The 20,236-nt window shown below is 36.8% G+C and overlaps 2 protein-coding genes and 1 pseudogene across 2 annotated transcripts; all 3 read right to left on the reverse strand.

Moving 5' to 3' along the window:
- Window positions 1-890: 890 nt before the first annotated feature.
- Window positions 891-4,364, reverse strand: LOC114758166 (ankyrin repeat-containing protein At5g02620-like). Its single transcript, XM_028947185.1, has 7 exons — window positions 4,289-4,364; window positions 3,532-3,654; window positions 2,862-3,062; window positions 2,627-2,680; window positions 2,245-2,298; window positions 1,606-1,949; window positions 891-1,505 (listed from the first exon to the last, which is right to left on the reverse strand). The coding sequence occupies exons 1-7, from the start codon at window positions 4,362-4,364 to the stop codon at window positions 891-893; spliced, it is 1,467 nt and encodes a 488-aa protein (XP_028803018.1).
- Window positions 4,365-7,464: 3,100 nt separating this feature from the next.
- On the reverse strand, window positions 7,465-11,578 carry LOC114758153 (uncharacterized; annotated as a pseudogene).
- Window positions 11,579-12,475: 897 nt separating this feature from the next.
- Window positions 12,476-18,878, reverse strand: LOC114758151 (GTPase HflX-like). Its single transcript, XM_028947168.1, has 13 exons — window positions 18,428-18,878; window positions 17,760-17,902; window positions 16,918-17,034; window positions 16,204-16,318; window positions 15,955-16,092; window positions 15,661-15,756; window positions 15,465-15,578; window positions 15,003-15,071; window positions 14,406-14,476; window positions 14,193-14,286; window positions 13,228-13,356; window positions 13,014-13,103; window positions 12,476-12,859 (listed from the first exon to the last, which is right to left on the reverse strand). Exons 1-13 carry the CDS (start codon window positions 18,812-18,814, stop codon window positions 12,761-12,763), a joined length of 1,662 nt encoding a protein of 553 aa, XP_028803001.1. The 5' UTR covers window positions 18,815-18,878; the 3' UTR covers window positions 12,476-12,760.
- Between the last annotated feature and the right edge of the window lie 1,358 nt (window positions 18,879-20,236).

Below are 20,236 nucleotides of genomic sequence, written 5' to 3' on the forward strand. Positions count from 1 at the left end.
GGGATAAAATATCATGCATATAAGTAAACTATTTCACTTTAAAAATACACAAATATTACTATATGTAAAGAAAATTGGTCTAAAAACATACATAATATTTTTTACATATTATTAAAAACATGCCTAATATTTTTTCCTATAAGTCATTCTAAAAATGTTATAAAGCTGTAACGGTATTAATTTTTACATTAAGAAAGAACATATATGACTTTTAATGTCTACAAGAAAAATTTGTATTTTATATTAATAAATCTAAAATATTAATGAAGTGAAAAATAGATAGCTGGGGGTAAGAATTAGGTCTACGTTTGATTTGTACTAAACTTCCTCTTTAATAGACGTCTCATTTTCTTTTTCTTTTTTTTTTTCTTTTTAAGTGAATGCTGCTGTCCTGTGAATATATGTCATCCTCCTGTAGTTTAATTTGTTCCTTTCGTCAGATACAGACTTGATTTCTTTTCAAAAAACAACTTTAACTGCGAGAAGCAAGCTCTCATTTTGCAAAAACATAAAAAAAGTTTCGAAATTGATGCCACTCGTAGTTCTCAATTTTGTCTGCCTCACACTGTGAACACTCTTGAATTGAATTCGTGTATACGGTAAATAATGAAGACTACACTCGTTTTGGGGATCTTTATAAATAGCGCCAAATACCAGCTTTGATTAGGGGATAAACGTTGTAAGAGAGATTCAATTCAATAACTAAACGAAGCGATTTAGAATATCTCTTTCATTAGATGATCATGGGAGATTTTTATACTGTAATAAAATTTGAAACAACACAACAATGAAATCATCACTTCAAAATACTTGCTGGCCGGAGCTGTTGATAACAAAACAGAGCACTATTCGGTGATTGGGACAATAATGATGGAAAAGGAATTAGAGTTTCAGAGAATAAGCTTCTCAGATTCTCTATTACTGGACTGGGGATCCTCGCGGAAGATAGCTCTGACAAGATCAACATAAAGGGGGAATTGGGAGACGGCATAGAAAGCAGCGGGCAAGACGGTGGCGGCGTAGAGCAGGAAAACAACCTGCTTCTCCTTGAGCACAAAGAAGAATGCGGCGGAGAAAGAAACCAACACGGAAGCGATGGAGACGAAGAGCGAACTCAACCCCAAAAAAAGTTTTAGAGGCAAATCTTTGCGGAAATCTCTAGGCTGATGGCGGGAGGTGAGGATGGCGAGGAACATAATGAGACCGGTGATGGAGCAGCAGAGAGACAAGAGGGAGGTGAGCGCAAACATGTTGAAAGCCGGGTGGTTTTCCAATGTAGGCATGCCCGTCTGCTCCTGAGTGCCGCCGGGGACGTTCGTAGACGTGGCAAAGGCCACGCCGGCAATAAGTGCGGCCACCACAGAGCACGACTGTGACGTGTGGTTGAGCCAATCAGTGCCTTCTTTGATTAGATTCTCATGATCTTCTCTGAAAATTTCCACCGGTGTCTTATGGCCTTTGTTCGGGAGGAATGACACATAATTGGGCATTATATCCTTGACATACTGCAAAAAAAGCCGGAGATTATATGCAACTGAGATTAAACTATATGTTCGATTTGATTGAGGTTGAAGTTGAAGAGGAATGGGTATTAGTTAATGATACCAGAAACCATTTGATTTCCCACTGCATTTGCAAGGCAGATCCAGGGATGTGCCAGGGCTTGTACTGGGAGAGCCTGGCGGCCAAGTGGAGGATAGTGTTTCCTTCATCGTCTATGCTTTGAACGAGGTTATTCCACAACTTCTGCTGCTCGAGAAGCTTCAAAACATGGGGTTGCCTGTACTCGACTGCTATATGCAACACATTTTGGCCTTTCGAGTTGGTTTCATGGATGGCCCCTGGTTTATCCTTAAGAATTTTCTCCAGTATTTCCAAAACTCCATTTTTCGCTGCAATAAATAATGCCGACTCCTTTCTGTCCCCTTCTTCCTTCTTCTCTCCGTCGCCTGCAGATAAATCCAATGAATATGGTGCAGTGGAATCTGAGTAAGGAAATAGAGGATATGCCACTAACCGAGGCACATGCAGCATCCGATTAAAGCCTTGCTTTCAGATCCACTAGTTTTGCCTTTCCACAAGCTTGTAAGGAGTTCTCGCAATTCTTGAGAGTTTTGAAACGTTAATTTAGACAACAAGAGAACAAAATTGAGAGCTAAGGAATACTGTTAGTTTACATGTTGTGATTAAAGACTTCTAAGTTTCAAAATTCAATGACTTGATATAATTAATGTTAGAAGTTACCTTTTAATTTGTTTTCATCCACATCAACAATTTTAGTCTCCTCATTCTTTTTACCTGCAATTCATATGGTAGAGATTAGATTTCAAATCGTTTTAAAACTTAGAATATAAATCAGATTAAGCACAACAAGAATAACACGACGACTCGAACTTCGGGTTTTATATTGATTTTGGCCTGCAATTAATTATATTACATAGTTTTTGCAGAGAAATTAGAAAATTTCGATTACATTTCTGATTCTGATTGCTATCATCATTTGGTCTCATCGTTTGTCCTGCAACTGCAATTATTAAATTATAAATTGGTGGCACTCTATTTAGAAATTTCGGCCACGTCTTGTCATCCATAATCTATAGTTATATAATCAATATTAGAGAGCTACCTTTTAATTTTTTTCCACCCTCATCAACAATTTCAGTCTCCTCGTTCTTTTTATCTGCAATTCATATAGTTGAGACTAGATTTCAGATCATTTTAAAAATTAGAATATAAATCAGATTAAGCACAATAAGAGTAATATGACGACCCAAACTTCGGGTTCTATATTAATTTTGGCCTGCAATTAATTACATAGTTTTTGCAGAGAAATTAGAAAATTTCAATTAAAAGTGAAAAACCTTGTTTGTCAACGATCTGACCACTGGGTCTGGGAAATGATGATTCTCCTTCGGTAGTTCCATGACGTAAGGAATAGCTTTGGAGGGCACTTCCACCTCCAACGTATACTAAATCCTTATTCTCCCAAAGTCGATCCAGTATTTGGCGACACCAGATGTGCTTTTGTTTCTTTTTCTCCAAATCCTTTAGTTTCCAAAATCCTTTATATAAACAAAACCACATGTACCGTCAGCAAAGAATTAAAACCATGATTCACAAATAATTATAAGGTTATGGTGCATCTAGCATCATAAAATATTTCGTGATGCATCCAGTATCTTAAAGTATTTTCTTCATGTGCGTCCAACACCTTAAATTATATTTTAGTGCATTTAATGTATTTTTTCAAGTGGATTTAATACTTCAAATTATTTTTTGATGTACACATTCAATACCCTAAATTGCTGTGTAAAATTGCACTAAAAATTATTTTAAGTTGTTAGATATACTAAAACAAATATTTTAAGATGTTGGATGTAACATTAAATAATTTAGAGTGTTGAATGCGCTAAAAAAAATATTTGAAGGTGTTAAATGCAACTTAACACATATTTATATCACATCAGCGTAAGTAAGCTAGCGCTTGTCAGTTACTAATATTATAATTAGGTAGCGATCGAGAGTGTATACCTAGGGTTTTAACGACAGGCCAGACAACAAAGGTGAATGCACGCGCGAAAATGTCAAAACATGTCCGGTAATTTGGCGGCACAGTTTCATATCCGTCGTAACTTGGGTTTTCTGCATCCGCTCCTGCGTACAACAAAACATGAACAACAGATCATAAGATACTTTAATTATAAAGGAACAATAGACTGCTCAATTACTGCATGCAACTATATATACTTTAAGACTAGACCAAGCAAACTAAAGATATACGAAGCATGTTTTCATTTATATTGAACTTGCCAGCCTGAGTTCTTTGTCTTTCAGATGATTTTATCCACAGCAATGGGTCATTACTTGGGCGTTGTTCGAGGCTCCTCAATGACTTCACGTATATGCCTTGCGCCACAAAAGGAAAATAAATAAATGTTTCAATTATCGATATATCTACCAGAAGATACCAAAGAATTACACTGTAATTTGTGTCATTAAAAATTCTACAATTGACATCCACGTAAAGGGGCTTATGTTCTTTATTTTGACCAAAAAAAGGGGGGGCTTATGTTCTTTGTTTCCTTTCCTTTTTGTTTTTTTTTTTGGGGGGTCCCCTTTCATGAATTAAGCTCTCTCTTCTCCGGTAAAGAACGAGGTAAAAGAAGGAAAAAACAGAGAAGAAAGAAATGTGGGGCCACTGGATCTCATGATTGTTGGCTGCAACTTCAGTTTTTTATCCCTGAACTAGCGATCGATATACTTACAGTTGTAGGCAAGCTTGTTGTACCATCTGAAATTGCTGCTGCTTTCAAAGGCGGAAGGTTTGTCAGCCAGGGTATGGAGAGGAGTAATTCCCTTTTCATCCACGGAGCCCACTATATGCGTTCCGTAAAGACGAATGATTTCAAATGCCAACTCTACATAAGAAGAATGCGAGCAGAAATGAGTTAAATGATTGATAAGAACAAGGGATGGAGATGAAATGAGTGAATAAGGGAGTAACCAACCAAAGTGGTCTCGGCGGATGGTGCAGTGAAGGATAGTCTCTCCATCGCTGGATCTTTTCCAGAGGCGCCTACTTGGGTCGGGGCAACGAGAGTGGAGGTAAAGGAAAGCTTCCTCTTCACCTTGAAGAGCGGCCAAGAAGAGGGGAGTCTCTCCTTCCTTGTTGCGAGCTTCAATCAGTTGGGTGTCCCTTTGAGCTTCGGCGATGCACTTGCACATCTGGAGGGACCCTCTTGATGCAGCACGGTGCAGTGGGGTGTCTCCTCGATCATTCTTTGTTTGCAGCGCCGACAACGACCCACTTCTCGTGATTTCCATTACTAGCTTCTCCACCATATCTCCTCTGTCGTCGTTCACCGCCACATGCAACAATGTGTCGCCGGAGCTGTTGATCGCTGCATCGTGAATAATACTCACTTTGTTTTTGTATATCGTCAAAGCTTCCTCCCAATCACCTTGAAGCGTGGAATGGTATAAACTGAGCTTCGTCATGCGAACATCCATATCAGAATCCATATGTTGCATTTTCCCCTGATGCGCGGACCAACTCAACGTAACTGTGTGTGTGTTGAGATGGTGCGAGTGGTTGGTGGTCACTTCGCTCCCAAAACTCGCTTTTTATACTGCTCAACTGGCAACTGCTCCCATGTGTTGTGTCTGTACAGTGCAGAGGAATCTCCTTTCATTATATTGTGGAAGGGCAATGTGCTATCTTTTTCTCTTTTCATTTTGTATCAATTAATACTTAATAATTATACATATATGTGCATGGAACACGTTGTTGGCCCTTTCGAACGTGATGAGCAACGATAACCTAGAAACAAATATCCTACGACGTTCAGATGGATCCTCTCCAGCCCTTTGAAAAATGTGGTGGCCTGGCATAGTAAAACGTAAACCCAAAAATATAGTACAGTACATAGTGTGTTAAGCATAGCCTGGAGAGGTGAACCAAGAGATAATCTGAGCACACCTGAATTTAGTGATTCTGTTTAAGTTGTTAATTGCTTGTATATAATCAAATGATACGTGTTGGAAAGTGTAAGCGCACCCATTCTAACAATAATGGCTGGATCCTGGCCATAATACTCTTCCTAAACAATTTGAAAAAGAAGTTTGAAATAATAATAATAAATTGACGCCACTTATATATAGTTCTCAACGTGCATTAAAACTTTAATTGCTGTGTTAAGATAAAAAAGAATGTGTTGAGTTGAATGCGTGTTGAGCTTAAAAGACCAAATGTTCCATCCGTACTAAATCCCGAGTGGGGTTTCATATGACTCTTTTTGGGACATGCAAATAGTTCGAATTGGCTTCTGATTCATACGTGTCGGCGAGGAGTATTCATTCTCAAGGGACCATTCTCATTTCTCACGTGAAATGCGCGTTCCGACAGCACTAGCTATTTTAATTTTTTAAAGCTCCCTACTCCCTGCTGATCCTTTTTAATTCTTTTCTCTACTTTTTTAATATAATAAATTATCCATGCTTAATTAATCTGGCGCCTCCCCATTTTGCCCTCTCAAATTAGCAATCTTCAAAATTACCAGATGTCCCCACTTTAGACAGAGTGGAAAAGCGCCATATGTACCCACGTGTTTCGGCCCATGAATACTACTTTTTCCTCCTCTTTCTTTTTCTCTTTATTTTAAAGTGCTTTGGTGATTTAATGAGGTTTAACCGTTATTTTATCACTTTATGAGCAACTAACTCTTTTTCTTAGACCAAATTTCTGTATATCACGACTAATATTTCTTAATTATCAGTCAACCCTCGCTTTAGAAAAATCAATGTATCTTTTGTTTCATTCAAGGAGGAAGGCTGGGACTCGGAAGGTATTGAATAAATAATAATGAAAAAATAGGCCTCCTATCTGATCTTTTCAACTTGTATCACTTTCTCACTTTTGGCATATGATGCGAGGCATATTTTTATAAGTTTTATCTTACGCTTCAATTTAGGCAAAAATATATAAACCATATCTCTAAACTTTTTCCAGAATCACTTCGGTTCAAATTATACTTTCGTGAGCTTTTACCTATTTATTTGTTTTATATCAAAGCCCTCTTGCTGTTTCTCCCATTAACACCTTTTGCGATATCACAATAATGAAACACACATGGCATATGATATGAAAACGAAATTTATTTAATTTTTTAACACAAGTAAGGAAAATGGCAGAAGTGTAATTTTAAGTAAAGAAAAAAGCATTATTTCAAGATAAGAGCGACGGACGGAACCATAATCTGATTTCTGATGCTCTCACTGTCCTCAGGCCTTCAGAAGGTCCCTGGCATTAGGGGGGCGGCTTAGGTAAAAACATTTATTTATTTTCAAAGACTTTTTTTTTTTTACATCTTATTTCATTTGGCAATTATATTATAAAGGTTTTATATTTAGGACCAGAGGAGTATTAAATTATTGATTTCCTTAAGCTGTTATATATTCTCAATTAATTTCACCTGGCAATTTCTCTTTGTAAGATATCAGAGAATTAACACGGAGGTCCATGTTTTTTTTTTTTTAAAGACTCAAGCAGATTAATTTTAAACTTTAATAGTGAAGTATATGATCCTAATAAACATATATTATCATTAATTAGTATTATACATCATCCTTCTATTATTTTAATCTTCAAATGAGTTCATATAACACATATCAGGCAATAATGCATGGATGGCAGAGAGATGGTAACTACCTCCTCTATTGGTTGAGTGAAGAAGCCTAAAGTAGTGATAAGAATTAAAGGCAAAGACAGTAATTATTATTATATATAGAGAGAAGGGGGTGGGGGTGAGTAACCTCGAATTCTCCAAATGATAAATACATAACGGACCCCCTTCTCTCCTCTTTAGATCCCTTCCCACTGTTCTTTTGCACTCTCATTACCACAATCATACACACAGGAAGATGCCCTCTTCATTTTCTCACACACACACATGCACGTACACCGAGTTATCTTCATTAGACCAATATTTATTTACCAATTATATATGTATTGCCAGAATCCAGCGAGTGACGAGGTTATGTACATCGACCAATTTTCCGCAACGTGTGGCATTAAGGATAGGCTACAATCACCAAAACATTCTTTTTTCTCGTTGAGTTTAATTTACAGTTTAAGTGATAAATATGAAAACTGATCAATTCTGTCTCTTGGCCTTCCGTAAAATTTCCTTCAAAACCAGAGCAATCCTATGGGCCATATGGTGCTCCATAAACATCTCCTTCACTCTATCGTAACCTTTCTTTCCCATAGTCAGCCTCCTCTCAACATGAGTTGCCAATTTTACAATGTTGTTTGCAAGAGGCATCACGCCTTCTTTTCCAGCGGGATGCAGCAAACCGGTTGTCCCGTTTACCACAATCTCCATCGTGCCCCCAGCCGCAGTACCCTGGCATTGTTTTCAATGAAGGCAAAAAATAATATATGACTTGATAAACCCGCACGAACAGAAATGCATATAATCCCAACATGCGGTGACAACGTAAAGAGTTAGCTAGGACTAGTATTCGTTTGTTTGGCCAACAGGTTAGCTAGTAATGGTTTCTACAGTAAGCAACCAAATATATGATAATCTGTAACAATATTATTCATAGAAATTATCAATAGCTGTGGAAAATAACGTAAAATTAAAACAGAAGGGTCTCATACCCTGCAATTAAGATGATTTGTTTATGGTAAATGTGCCAATGGGGACGCCGGAAGTGCAGGCATATCCGTTCTTCTTGAAGGATTTTTTTTTTTTTGGTTTGGGGGGGGGGGGGTCTCATGACCTTTGATTTTTAAAAGTGGAAGAAATATGGTACTATCTCTCTCCTGTCCTCTGTTCCTCCATTCAATTCTATATTAAGCTCTAATAAGGAAGAGCCCGTCCAACATTATATTTTGGAAACACTTTTCTAACCAAGAAAAACCCGTTTTCTTCTCCTGACTTCCCCATTTCCAGTTTACTTCCTGGTTTGGATGGAAGGAGCCCGTCCAACATTATATTCTAGGAAACATGTAAAACCCCTCCATCAATATAGACAATTTGAACACTTGAGGCGCAGATGAAACCCTGCCAAAAGTAAGGAAGCAAAAGCGTATTGGCTAAAGAACTTATAAAGAACATACCAATACAGGCAGGCGAAAGGCCATTGCTTCAATGGTTATCCTCCCAAAACATTCCCCCCTTCCCTGCAACGAAGAGAAAGCTCATGTCAAAATGCCAAGATTGAGAGATCTAATCCTTTGGAAGAAAAATCCAAGGCCATTATAATCACAAAAATCTGATTAATAATCTTCTGAATGTTTCATGGTGCTGCACCAGGGACATCAAACATAATTATATCATCCGTTCTTCACTGCAGTTTGAATTAATACGTAATGGAAGCCAAAACAAATAAATTGGCAACTAAAATTCTCATTAGAGCAGAGAAGTCATTTAGTCAAGCAGCAACTCATATACTGTGAAATGATAGAATGCAACATTTTTTTTGTTTTCTACTCAATAACGCATATTGTGAAATGATAGAATTGTAACATACTTTTCGTTTTCTACTCAATTTAACAATCCATATTATTAGAAATACCTGAGAATTCTGAACGAGAACATCAATAGCAGCCAGGTAAGGAGCCACTGTCAGGGTTTTGTTAATAAAGTGAACACGATCCTGAATCTTTTTGTCTACCACATATTTGCGCAGTTCTATTTCTAATGTTGTATGCGCACTAAAATCACTCCCCACAACTACAGCATGCAGTGCTGGCACCTGTAGTTTTTTCTGCTGGATCAGTTTCAGACTATCATGGAAGGAACGAAGAAACAGATCCTGGCCTTTACCACGTGAAACACCTGCAATCATATCATGCCTAGTGCTTAGATTATAAACTTGTAGTAAAAGGAGACAATATAAATGCAAGGATTTGATAGGCATGCACTAAATCTAATTATAAATTGTAATCTATCACATGAAAGAAATTGGTGGAATCCTATCGCATTCTGTTTCCTCAGCCCTAACTTCACCTCTCTCATTTCAAAGTTAGGCTCGTTTCATACATAGAATGGAATGGAATGGAATAGAAAGTGAAATAAAAAAAATGACTGAGGATGAAGAATAACCTGGTGTTGCATTTTAAATACTAATAATAATGATTGCAGGTGTGACAAGAGTACAATAAATATTGCCAAAAAAAATGATTTCCTTGGTCATATCCAAGGGGTCCAATGCACCCTAAGCGAATTGAAGTTTGCTAGCTGATATTTTTCAGACCACGAAAAAATAAGACTGACAAACAGATATAAGTGATAAAGTAACTTTCAAACAAGTTCTGCTAGACCTAAATCATTAAATTTACATTAAACTTTGTTTCTGGTGGCAAATTACAAATTTTAGTTTTTTGCTGCCATTTTGCTTCTCCTTCTTCCATTTAACAACAGAAAGGACAAGAAAAAGACGTCAGTCAAGCCATGAACTACATTGCCATATCAATCGAGTATCACTAGTAAATATCAAGGAGGAAAGCATACTATTTATGATAGCAAAAAGTATATCATCATTTCTCACTCCCAAAGATTCCCGGACATGCTCACGAAGAACCCTCTTAGCTACGCTATCTTCAGCAACTTCCATCAGTTCCTTGCTATTTCCCAGATGCACAACATAAGTTTCAGGCATTTTAATCCTACAGAATAGGACCAGTGCAAACAAAGAATAAGAAGAAAGATAGATATAAAGAAAATTACAACAATAGAGAGCCGAACATCAGAATTATTAGAAAGAGCATGAAGGAAACTAAGTTTAGAATCACGTTGTAAGATACTGGAAAGATACCCTAAACGCTCCCTAGTCCTATTCTTCCATAATTCTGCAGTTACGTGTGAATCGATCATGGCACCTGCAACAAAAGGGAGGTGCTTAACATATTCCACTTTGAAGTAATGCCCTCGCATTTCATGAATCCACCATAAAACCTTTGGAAGAACATTGGGAACTTTTTCTTTAGAACAGTATCCAGCCACTTCCCAGATACAGCAGTGTTTAAAATGACCATATCAGCTTTAAGAGCTGTATCTATGGCCTTTTCACCATCGGCAGGAAAGACCTATCAGAAGTCAACCACAAAATAAAAGAGGGACTGAGATGTAGAATACCGTTTATGTCATTTCTCATTGGTAATTAAGCAAATATTCTAGAAAAGCAGTAATTACGAAAACATTTATAGTCAAGCAACACCGTAGAGCAGTGATATGCGGAAGGACGAAGAAATATAAGTCTTTCTTTTTTCCTTTGACCAAAAAGAAATAGTAATCGATAGAATGAAAAAAGGAAAGAGTTAAGATCACCTGCACTCCTCTGTCCAACATCTTATTCTCTAAACTGTAAATCACCTCGTCAGGTTCTGCAGGTTTCTGATAAGTGATCCAGACAACGTCACAACCAACGCCCCTCAACAAAAATGCTAATTCCATTAACAATAATGGACCTCCTGCATTGTTTAACGAGGAAGAGAATCCGTAGTCAGTAAATTGTCTTTCTAGTACTCAACTGCCCATCACCAAAACCGAACGGGGAAAATGAGGTTTCATTAAGAACCTGAAAGGGAGAGCTCGTGAGAAACCATGAGAACAAGCTTAGACTTCATGAATTCCAAAGGACTGGGTGCTGAATTTCCGACTTGGATGGTCGAGTGAATGGGAGCCTTTCCTTGATTATCTTCTGATCCAAGCTGTTCAGTGCCACTGCCAGTGCTTGTATTGCAGGAATCAGATGTAGCTCTCAAGAAGACCACCATCACCGTTGAAAGAGAGAACAGTACCAACAGTATCAAGGGCCACTTGTTCTTCGGCATTGCCACCCAGGCGTTCGACTGCTTCGCCATTTTTCTGCCACTTGAGCTTTTGAATCTCTAATTTCGCATTTCTAGGGTTCCCGGTTACAATCTGGATTCTCGATGCTCAATTAGCATCTGCTCTGCCTCTGGAGTCTGAGTAATGAGAAACGAGAAATTACCGCGTCAGCACAGGATAGATCGGCGAGAAAGAGAAGGGCGGTTCGGCACTTCAGGCTTTTCTATTTTCTTGCCCCCATTCGAAAGAAGATACTGCAGAGTCCAGACAGATGCTGATGCAATGCAAGTTATTAGTAAACTGGGCTTCAAGTCAATACAAATATAGTAGCCCAATACTGCTAAAGCATTGTAGGACAAAAATCTTTTATCAAATGTAAAAATTGCATAACTAATTTATAGATATTAAAAAAATTAATTAAATTAATTATTCATAATAAATAGATATTACTTTATTTAAAATATTTTTATTAATAATACGCATATTCAGAACTAAATTAAATCTCTAATTAGTTCTCATTTTAAAAATTAGAGGCAGTATTAATCAAGGTTATAAACGAAAACCTCTGGGATGCCCATTTTTCTATAGAAACAAAATATGAAATGTCCTCTAAATGATTAAGTATATCGGTACTGATTCTTCACTCGAATCTCGGTTAGAGTTTTCGCTTTTCAGATTATTTTTCCTCTTCCTTCTTCCTTTTCTGGCGCTCCAAACCAAGGGATGCGTCACAGGTCACACCAAGGGCTGAAGGAAAATCCGTCATCATGGATCGAAACACTCCTAAAATTGAGGATATGCGAAGTCTGTGAGGTTAAAGTTAAACACAACAAACGAATACTTTATTAATTATTTTCAACCTTAACTTCGAAAGATTACTTCTCCATAATAATAATAATAATAGTATGGTAGTAGTAGTATTAATAATAATAAAATACGAGAACGGACGCCGTAGAAGCAATCGATGACGGGTGGGACGCCCTAGAAACAATGGATGATGGAGGATAACTCCCCTTTATGCAACCCAGCTGAGGCTACAAGCTCAGGTCGTCTGAATATGCACTTTAATCCGCGACCTTTCGTGTTAGGCTATAGGTCGGTAGTGGCCTCTTTGAAGCGGAAGATAATTGACATAGCTGAAAAGTTGGAAGATAAATTCAAATGAACCCGTAAATATTTGTTGAACTTTATAGTTTGAGGAGGTATTTACATCCAGCCAGAATTGAAATCTGCACTTTTCACCATTTCTCAGATGTTCTCACTTTCAAAAGGCTAAGCAAACATGATAAAAGAAATACATATCTACAACTTCGAGGGTGCCCAGATCCCCTGCGGCCTGTACATCGCTGAATGCAGCTGCCAGTATAAAGCAAATGGTATGGCTATTGTAAACACTTCAGCGTAACCATTTTAGAGAATTAAGGTCGTGATGAACACAGTTGCCTCATGGGCGTGAGCAATCTTGCAAAACGCAGGGGTACATGCGCCCTGATAAATGTCCCCTGCTCTGTATATTCCTATATGTTACGAGGAAGCAAAATGTAAGGATTACTCACAAAAAGGAGGAAAACCATTAGATGAGGGAACGGTGCGCAATCTTCATTTAGAGAGAGAGAGAGATGACATTGATCATCAGTTGCCAAGTGGGAAGGGAGAGGGGCGTTTACTTACAGATTTCTCAACCATTCCAACCTGATGTATCGTGCTGAGAAGGTCCCCCTTGTCAAATGGGAGCAACGCTTCCACCCAGACCATGGAATCCTGTTATAGAACAAAATGTTTTTTGTAGCACAAGTAATTAGTTCCAAAGAAATGCACCTCGTGATCTCAACAGGTGAAAACTAACAAGGTGGGTTGTACGCATATATAGGCTTCAATTCAGCACCTTCAGTTTTTCTTGAACTGCATTGCAGAATTCAGGTAGGCCATCCCCATTCAGGGCAGATATGCATACTACATCTTCTCTTTTCTCTGCTTCTTGTCTGACTTTCAGGGGATCACTAGCCTTATCAACCTGCAATAGGAAGCCAAAGACACAAGAATGTTCGACCTTAAGTTCATCCTGCAATAAGCACTTCACGTGCACAGTAATCTTGATGGAGACAGGAAAAACTTGGCCTTGCTCCCTTAACTTTAAAAAGTAAACTTCTAGTCCTCTAACCCTAAAATTGGTAACAAGAAATGGTGATATTGAACTCTTGAATATTCATAAAACTTTACTAAATGCTAACATATTAAGTTTAATTTTCAAAACAACCATAATTGATAAAAAATCATCATTTAAAACTAACAATTTCAGGGTTAAAGGACTAAAAATTTATTTTTAAAGTTAAAAGACCAAACTGAAACCTTACATAAAATTAAAGGACCAAATATATACTTTAACCTAAAAGAGGTAATAGATTACCCAAAAAAATTAAAATAAAAAGAAGAACAAACACAATGCATAAAATTCTGAATACAGTTTAGAAGCATTTTGGTTAAATCAATGCCTGTTGATGCTAATCTAAATAATAGCATGAAAACTTTACATTAAAATACCCTTTTAGTCCATTAATGAAAAATCATGTTAGTCCCTCCTTTCAATTGTTCTGTAAAGGATGTCAAATAACTTCCTACAGTCGACAACTTACAGTACCTTGGGTACAATAAATAAACATAATCACTATATAAGGTGAAACAAATAACTTCCTACAGTCGACAACTTACAGTACCTGGGGTACAATAAATAAACATAATCACTATATAAGGTGAAACAGTATCTAGTCCTTCATGTGAGAGAACTCAACTCCCCTCTTAACTTGCCACGCCATTTAAAGTATCTAACAATAGAATCAGAATGTATTATACCTTGTTCCAGACCATCAATCTAGGAATTGAAGATACATCCAGTTCTGACAGAACTTTGTCCACAGCATCTATCTGTTGTTCCGACAGGGGATGGCTGAACTTCACAATAATATTTCATGAGATAATAAATTAATGATGGTTAACATGATAAGTTCTATCGACATTCTTTATTCATGTATAAAAGCTCCTCCAAATAGTTCTCCTGATATACACCTGATATCAACCACATGCACCAAAAGAGACGACTCAGATATTTCCTCCAGTGTAGCTCTAAAGGCAGCAACCTACAGAAAAAATAAAAATGAATGGAAGCTGTAAGGTACTCCCTCCGTTCCTTATTATAAGAGACGAATAACCGATTTACGTTGATAAAAAAAACAGTTAAAATTAGTTAAGAACAATCAATGTGTAAAAAGTATAATTTTTTTTCCAAAACTACCCTCATTAATAAGGAGAGAGAGCATGAGAGAGAACAATTAAATTATTAAAAGAAAGAGAAGTGGGAGGCAAAGAGAGTGTGAGTTGGAGACAATAAATATGGGTAAAATAGGAAATCAACACAAAAAAGTAGAGACAACTTTTAAGTGTCTCTTATATATAGGAACATGTTATAAGCATCAAATGTCTCTTATAATAAGGAACGGAGGGAGTATTACTTTATAACATGGTATTAGATATTTATAATAAAAGCTTATTTTATGGTAAATCCTTCAAACAATCAGTGCAAATCAGCAACAACATAACCAGTGTCAAACAACTTCAGCAAAAGGAACTGTGGCATTGATTATATTATCTGGAAGGGCTTCTTACCAGCGTAGTAGGTAATTTCTGAATAAAACCAACAGTATCTGTGAGGAGAAACTCCTTTCCGTTCCTCATCTGGATAAATTGAATGAACAAAGTATCCAATATTAAATGAACTATAATCAAAACAGTGAAAGATTTTTTCGTGTATATTAACTTCTAAAAGCATATAAACAATGAATTTTAGCCATCCCATAATCAAGGAAGGTATAGCAGCAGAAAAACTTTCCTCCCCTGTTTTGTCTCCTTAATATCATTGTTACATAATACCATAACAACTCTGCGTCTGTTACTAACTGAAGTCTAGAGACACTCATCTGGGTAAATAACAAATCTTAGATGCACCACAAACAGGGGAAAATAAGGAAATTACCCAGGGTTGTAATTTTTGGGCAACAAAATATATTTCCGTAGAAAGGGGGAAAGGGGTGGAGGAGAAAGAAGTTATCCAGGTATATTTTGACTGACCTGTACCCTCCTTGTAGTTGGATCAAGAGTTGCAAACAATTTATCCTCAGCAAGAACATCTGCTCCTGTTAATTGATTTAAAAGAGTACTCTTACCAGCATTTGTATACCCAACCTGCAGCATTATCATGACGTGTAAAATGCATAGCCAAAAGTCTTTGACATGAAGTGACTTTAATATAAAGGCAATAAATTACCAAGGACACTACAGGCACAGGTACTGAGATTCGCCTATTGCGGTACTGTTTCCGATGTTTCCTCACGGTTTCCAGCTCTTTCTTAAGGACACCTATCTGTCAAAGAAAAGGCATTCGATGATTAATAATGGCAGAGAAAGAACATAATTTAAGTAACCAAACTGTTACTGATCAGATATGCAACTTGTGTTTATAGAACTTTGAGGATAATACTACTCTGGAAAAATATGTATGCATTAGTTCCTTAGAATTCAGTAGATAAGAAAATGACAATAACAATGATAACATGCTTACTTGATTACGCAAAATACGTTTGTCCACTTCTATTTGTTTTTCACCCATTCCCTTCACCTTGCCTCCAGTTTGACGCTCAAGGTGAGTCCACATTTTTGTCAGTCGAGGTAACTGATATTCCATTTGTGCCAATGCAACCTAGAAGGACTATATCATTGTCAGAGAAATGCTTTAAAATTTCTTCTATCTTCCAAAGCTGGTTTTAATAATAAAACAACTAAAAGCTAAACAATTTAAATATGTAATTGCCTGTAAAGAAGCTTCATGTGTTGCAGCTCGCTGATTAAATATATCAAGGATGAGGGCAGTGCGGTCACAAACTCTCACATCTCCACCAAAAACCTTTTCTAGGTTGCGCAATTGCCTGTAATTGTTTGAAAGGAGGGAGGATAAGTAGTTTTATTATGCAAGAAGCTCTAGAGCAAAAAGGAAAACATAAAAGAAGAGCTGAATGTGAAAAAGAAACGATTATGATAATTATTTTTGTCAATTATAAGATCATAAAAGCAAAGCTGTGCAGAATAATTGGAACCTATGAAATGAATAAAGGGATAGAACATGCAGGCTATAGTGTAGCTAAAGCACGCTGATTGCCTTCTTAGTTTTCAACTGGAAATTCAACAACATCCAAGTTATCAATAGTCATTGGTGAAGTGACCTGAGGTATCAAATAAAATTTCCAGGGCAACCTTGGGCTAAGTAGACACAAAGATTTTGATTCCAAATACCTCCAGGCAAATACAAACAAGAATAACACTGATTTTTGTTGGATTTTTTACAACTCTGATATGGTCACTTTGCGTATACAAGGTGAACTGAAAATAAATGGAATAGTTGAATGTTACCAACTACATGATACTATGGACAAAAACCAACAGGAGACACCCATTGGATGATGATGCGGATGTGAATGCAGAAACAAAAAGAGGATTTTTTTTTTTGGGGGGGGGGGGGGAGACTCACCCAGCTGACAGTTCGTCATCAAATATTACAGTTTCAACATCCGATGCATGAATTGCACTCTTAATCTCGGAAACCTTGCCAGATCCAATGTATGTTCTGGGGTTTGGTTTAGAAAGCCTGCACTATTCACAACATTTTAAGAACTGATACTATGTTCTTTGAATAAAGAAAAGGTGCCGGACAATTTTCATGCAGCATTCAAATTCTCAATAGACTTAAAAAGAATCCTGTAAGCGAATTAGATTATTTTATTGCAATGCATTTCATCAATTTTATGCTCCTCACATGACAACACGCATTCCATCATTGGGATGTGGTGTCCCGGGTCAAATCCCCCGGCAATAGCCAAAACAACATCAAGAAAGATGGCTTGAAAGGATTAGAAAATTTTGCACATAAAGTAATGAGTGCAAATCTGCATGTGCATTATTTCATGAAAATCGAGAGAAAAAGGAAAAATTAGCAATGAAATACACTGTATAATTTAGCCTAACAACACATGATATTCTGGAAGTTGGAAAACCCCATGACAAGAGATAGCAAAAGAATCTCTTGAATGAGACGTAGGTCTCCAGGGTCAGAATCTATATGATCTCAGTTTCAACTTTCCTAAGTAACCGTTAGAAAGATTTTTGACGACCACATACACCAGTAGTCTTTTAACATGAAAATTATAAACCAAGCAAGTTTTGTGATTACAGTATAGAGTGCCAACAAACCTATTCTACACAGGGTTATATATTAAATTTAAGCCCAGTGAACTGCAAAATTATGTACCAAAGGAACTATAGCCAAATACCAAAAAGAAAATTAAACTATGACAAAAAATCATAAAAACTTACTTTTGGTAAGTAGAGCCAACAACCATTAATCCAGCAGTGTCAGCTAGCTGGGCTAGCTCCTTGATAGATTCTTCAATGCCAAAGGAATCCTGTGTATCACCTTTGCACTCAACACCCACTAAGTAGGCTTTTTCTTCGAAAACCTGAAAGCAGGGAATAAATTCAATTCAAACAGTGGCAGTTTAGCTTGTTTGTACATGCTTCTTTTCAATTAACATGATTACTTGCTATATGACTAGTGACTACATCAAATTCTGCCGCCATGATGCACAAGATTGCATTTCCACAGCCAGCTTTTGTGATTTTCCTGCTTTTTCCTTCCATTGATATGAAACAAACTTGCATAATATTATCTTTTAAAACAGTCCTTATTGTGCGAGATAAACGGTAACTGCATTCTGCATCTGCTAATGTGAAGGCAGGCAATTATTTTGTCCCATGAACTTCATAGAGGCATTCGACGTTTTCTATATATGACAAAATTATTATGAGGACTCTAAGGATCAAGCCGAATACTCAAAACGAAGAGGGCATAAACGTGAAAGTTTCCGAGGAATGCCCAAAAAAATGTCCAGTACAAACTGAGGATAAAATAAGTATCTCTCGGGGCCCGAATCTTCAAGCGTCAAAAATGGAATAAGAAAGACGAAAGCGAAGCGGTTACCGACCTCCCTTCCATTCCGGATGGTAAACCTATTATCATCGCTGTCCTGTTCCATTTTCTTCTTCTTAGCTTTAGTCGACCAACCGGAAGCTTTATCTTCTAGAGTTATGCCAGAACCTCCACTGTCTATACCAGGCCCTGCTATTACTACTTCTTTTTCCTCTTCTGGAACTCGGTCCGTGCTCTTAATCACCGGGCTTTGCAATGAAACATTGTCATCGGATACTAGACCAAACTCTTCTGATGGAGCAGAGATACTGAGTCTGGAGGAAATGCACTTAGAATCCTTCCTGAGACGATTAGGGTTTCGGAGAGAAATACAAGGAACATAGAGCTCGGGAATTACAGGCGATGGCCGAACAATCGAACCGCAGAGACTGGCGTTCATCATAAAGTTCCCTTCCCCCGCCCTTTTCTGTACTCCTTCCCAGTTCCCTCGATTTCTTTCAATCTTCCGTTATCTCCGTGACAAGTTGCTGAATGGTTTAAAAAAAAAATTTTTTAAGGAAAGGCAAAATGCTTTCTTATTTTTGATAGCCAAAATATTTTGTAAAATGATAAGATGTTTTGAAACAGTGCCAAGTTGGCATGCTATTGCTCATAAACCGGTGAACGTGGGCGCGCACAGATTGTTTTTCCCTGACTTTTTTTCCCCCCTCTAACGAAAATAAAATGTCCGGGTGCATCTGGTTTATTAACCGCCCCACAGACAACATGGATAATGTTGCAAGAAAGAGAAAAACACCATAGATAATTTACCTTTTGAATTGAACAATGGAGTTGTTTTCATGGAGGAAAATAAGTAATACTCCTCCGGTCCTTAATATAGGACCCAATTCTTGAGTTGGTTTTAGTTCTAAATATAAGACGCATTTCTCATATTTATTAATTTTCTCTAAATTACCCCTATGGATACTCTTTTAACCATAATTAAGTAGAAGAGGGAGGTGGGGTATTAAGAAAGATGATTATGGTGTTTTAGGAAAAATGTGTCACTTTTCCTATAATTAACTAACTTACCTAACTTCTTTAATTTAATCAAATTAGTTAAATGGGTCTTATATTAAAGACCGGAGGAGTATATCATATCTTTTAGTATGAGATTTAGATAATTAATTTTAAAATATTAAATAAAATTAGTTAAATTAATTATTTGTTATAAATATGTATTGGTCTTCTAAAATATCTTCTTCTTTTCTTTACTGATCCTAAAATATACTCTTTAATCTTGTGCATTAAAATATTTTTTGATAAAAACTTTTTATAATCAATGAAAATATTCTTAAAAAAAAGAAAACTAAATTGAGATTTTATACCTATAAGTAAATTCAGTTTTTAGTTACATTAGCTATTACAGGTAATAATAAATAACACATGAGATGCACTGCGCGTCGGGGATGATCATGGCACCTGTGGCTTGTTTCTAATTGAGAACATGAATATGATGGGATACACTTGGGCCGGGGTTATCTTCAGCACCCCCGTAACATATTCAAAGATGGCACAGCCCAAACAAAACCAAATTACTCCCTCCGTTTTTTATTATAAGAGACATTTGATGCTTATGGCATGTTCCTATATATAAAAGACACTTAAAAGTTGTCTCTACTTTTTTGTGTTGATTTCCTATTTTATCCATATTTATTGTCTCTAACTCACACTCTCTCTCCTTCCCACTTCTCTTTCTTTTAATAATTTACTATTATTCTCTCTCATGTTCTCTCTCCTTATTAATGAGGGTATTTTTAGAAAAGAAATTATATTTTTTACATATTGATTGTTCTTAACTAATTTTAACTGTTTTTTTTATCAA

This window comes from Neltuma alba, unplaced genomic scaffold (genome assembly GCF_004799145.2).
Source record: "Neltuma alba isolate B1F8T4 unplaced genomic scaffold, ASM479914v2 tig00010672_pilon, whole genome shotgun sequence".
Classification (NCBI taxonomy): Eukaryota; Viridiplantae; Streptophyta; class Magnoliopsida; order Fabales; family Fabaceae; genus Neltuma; species Neltuma alba.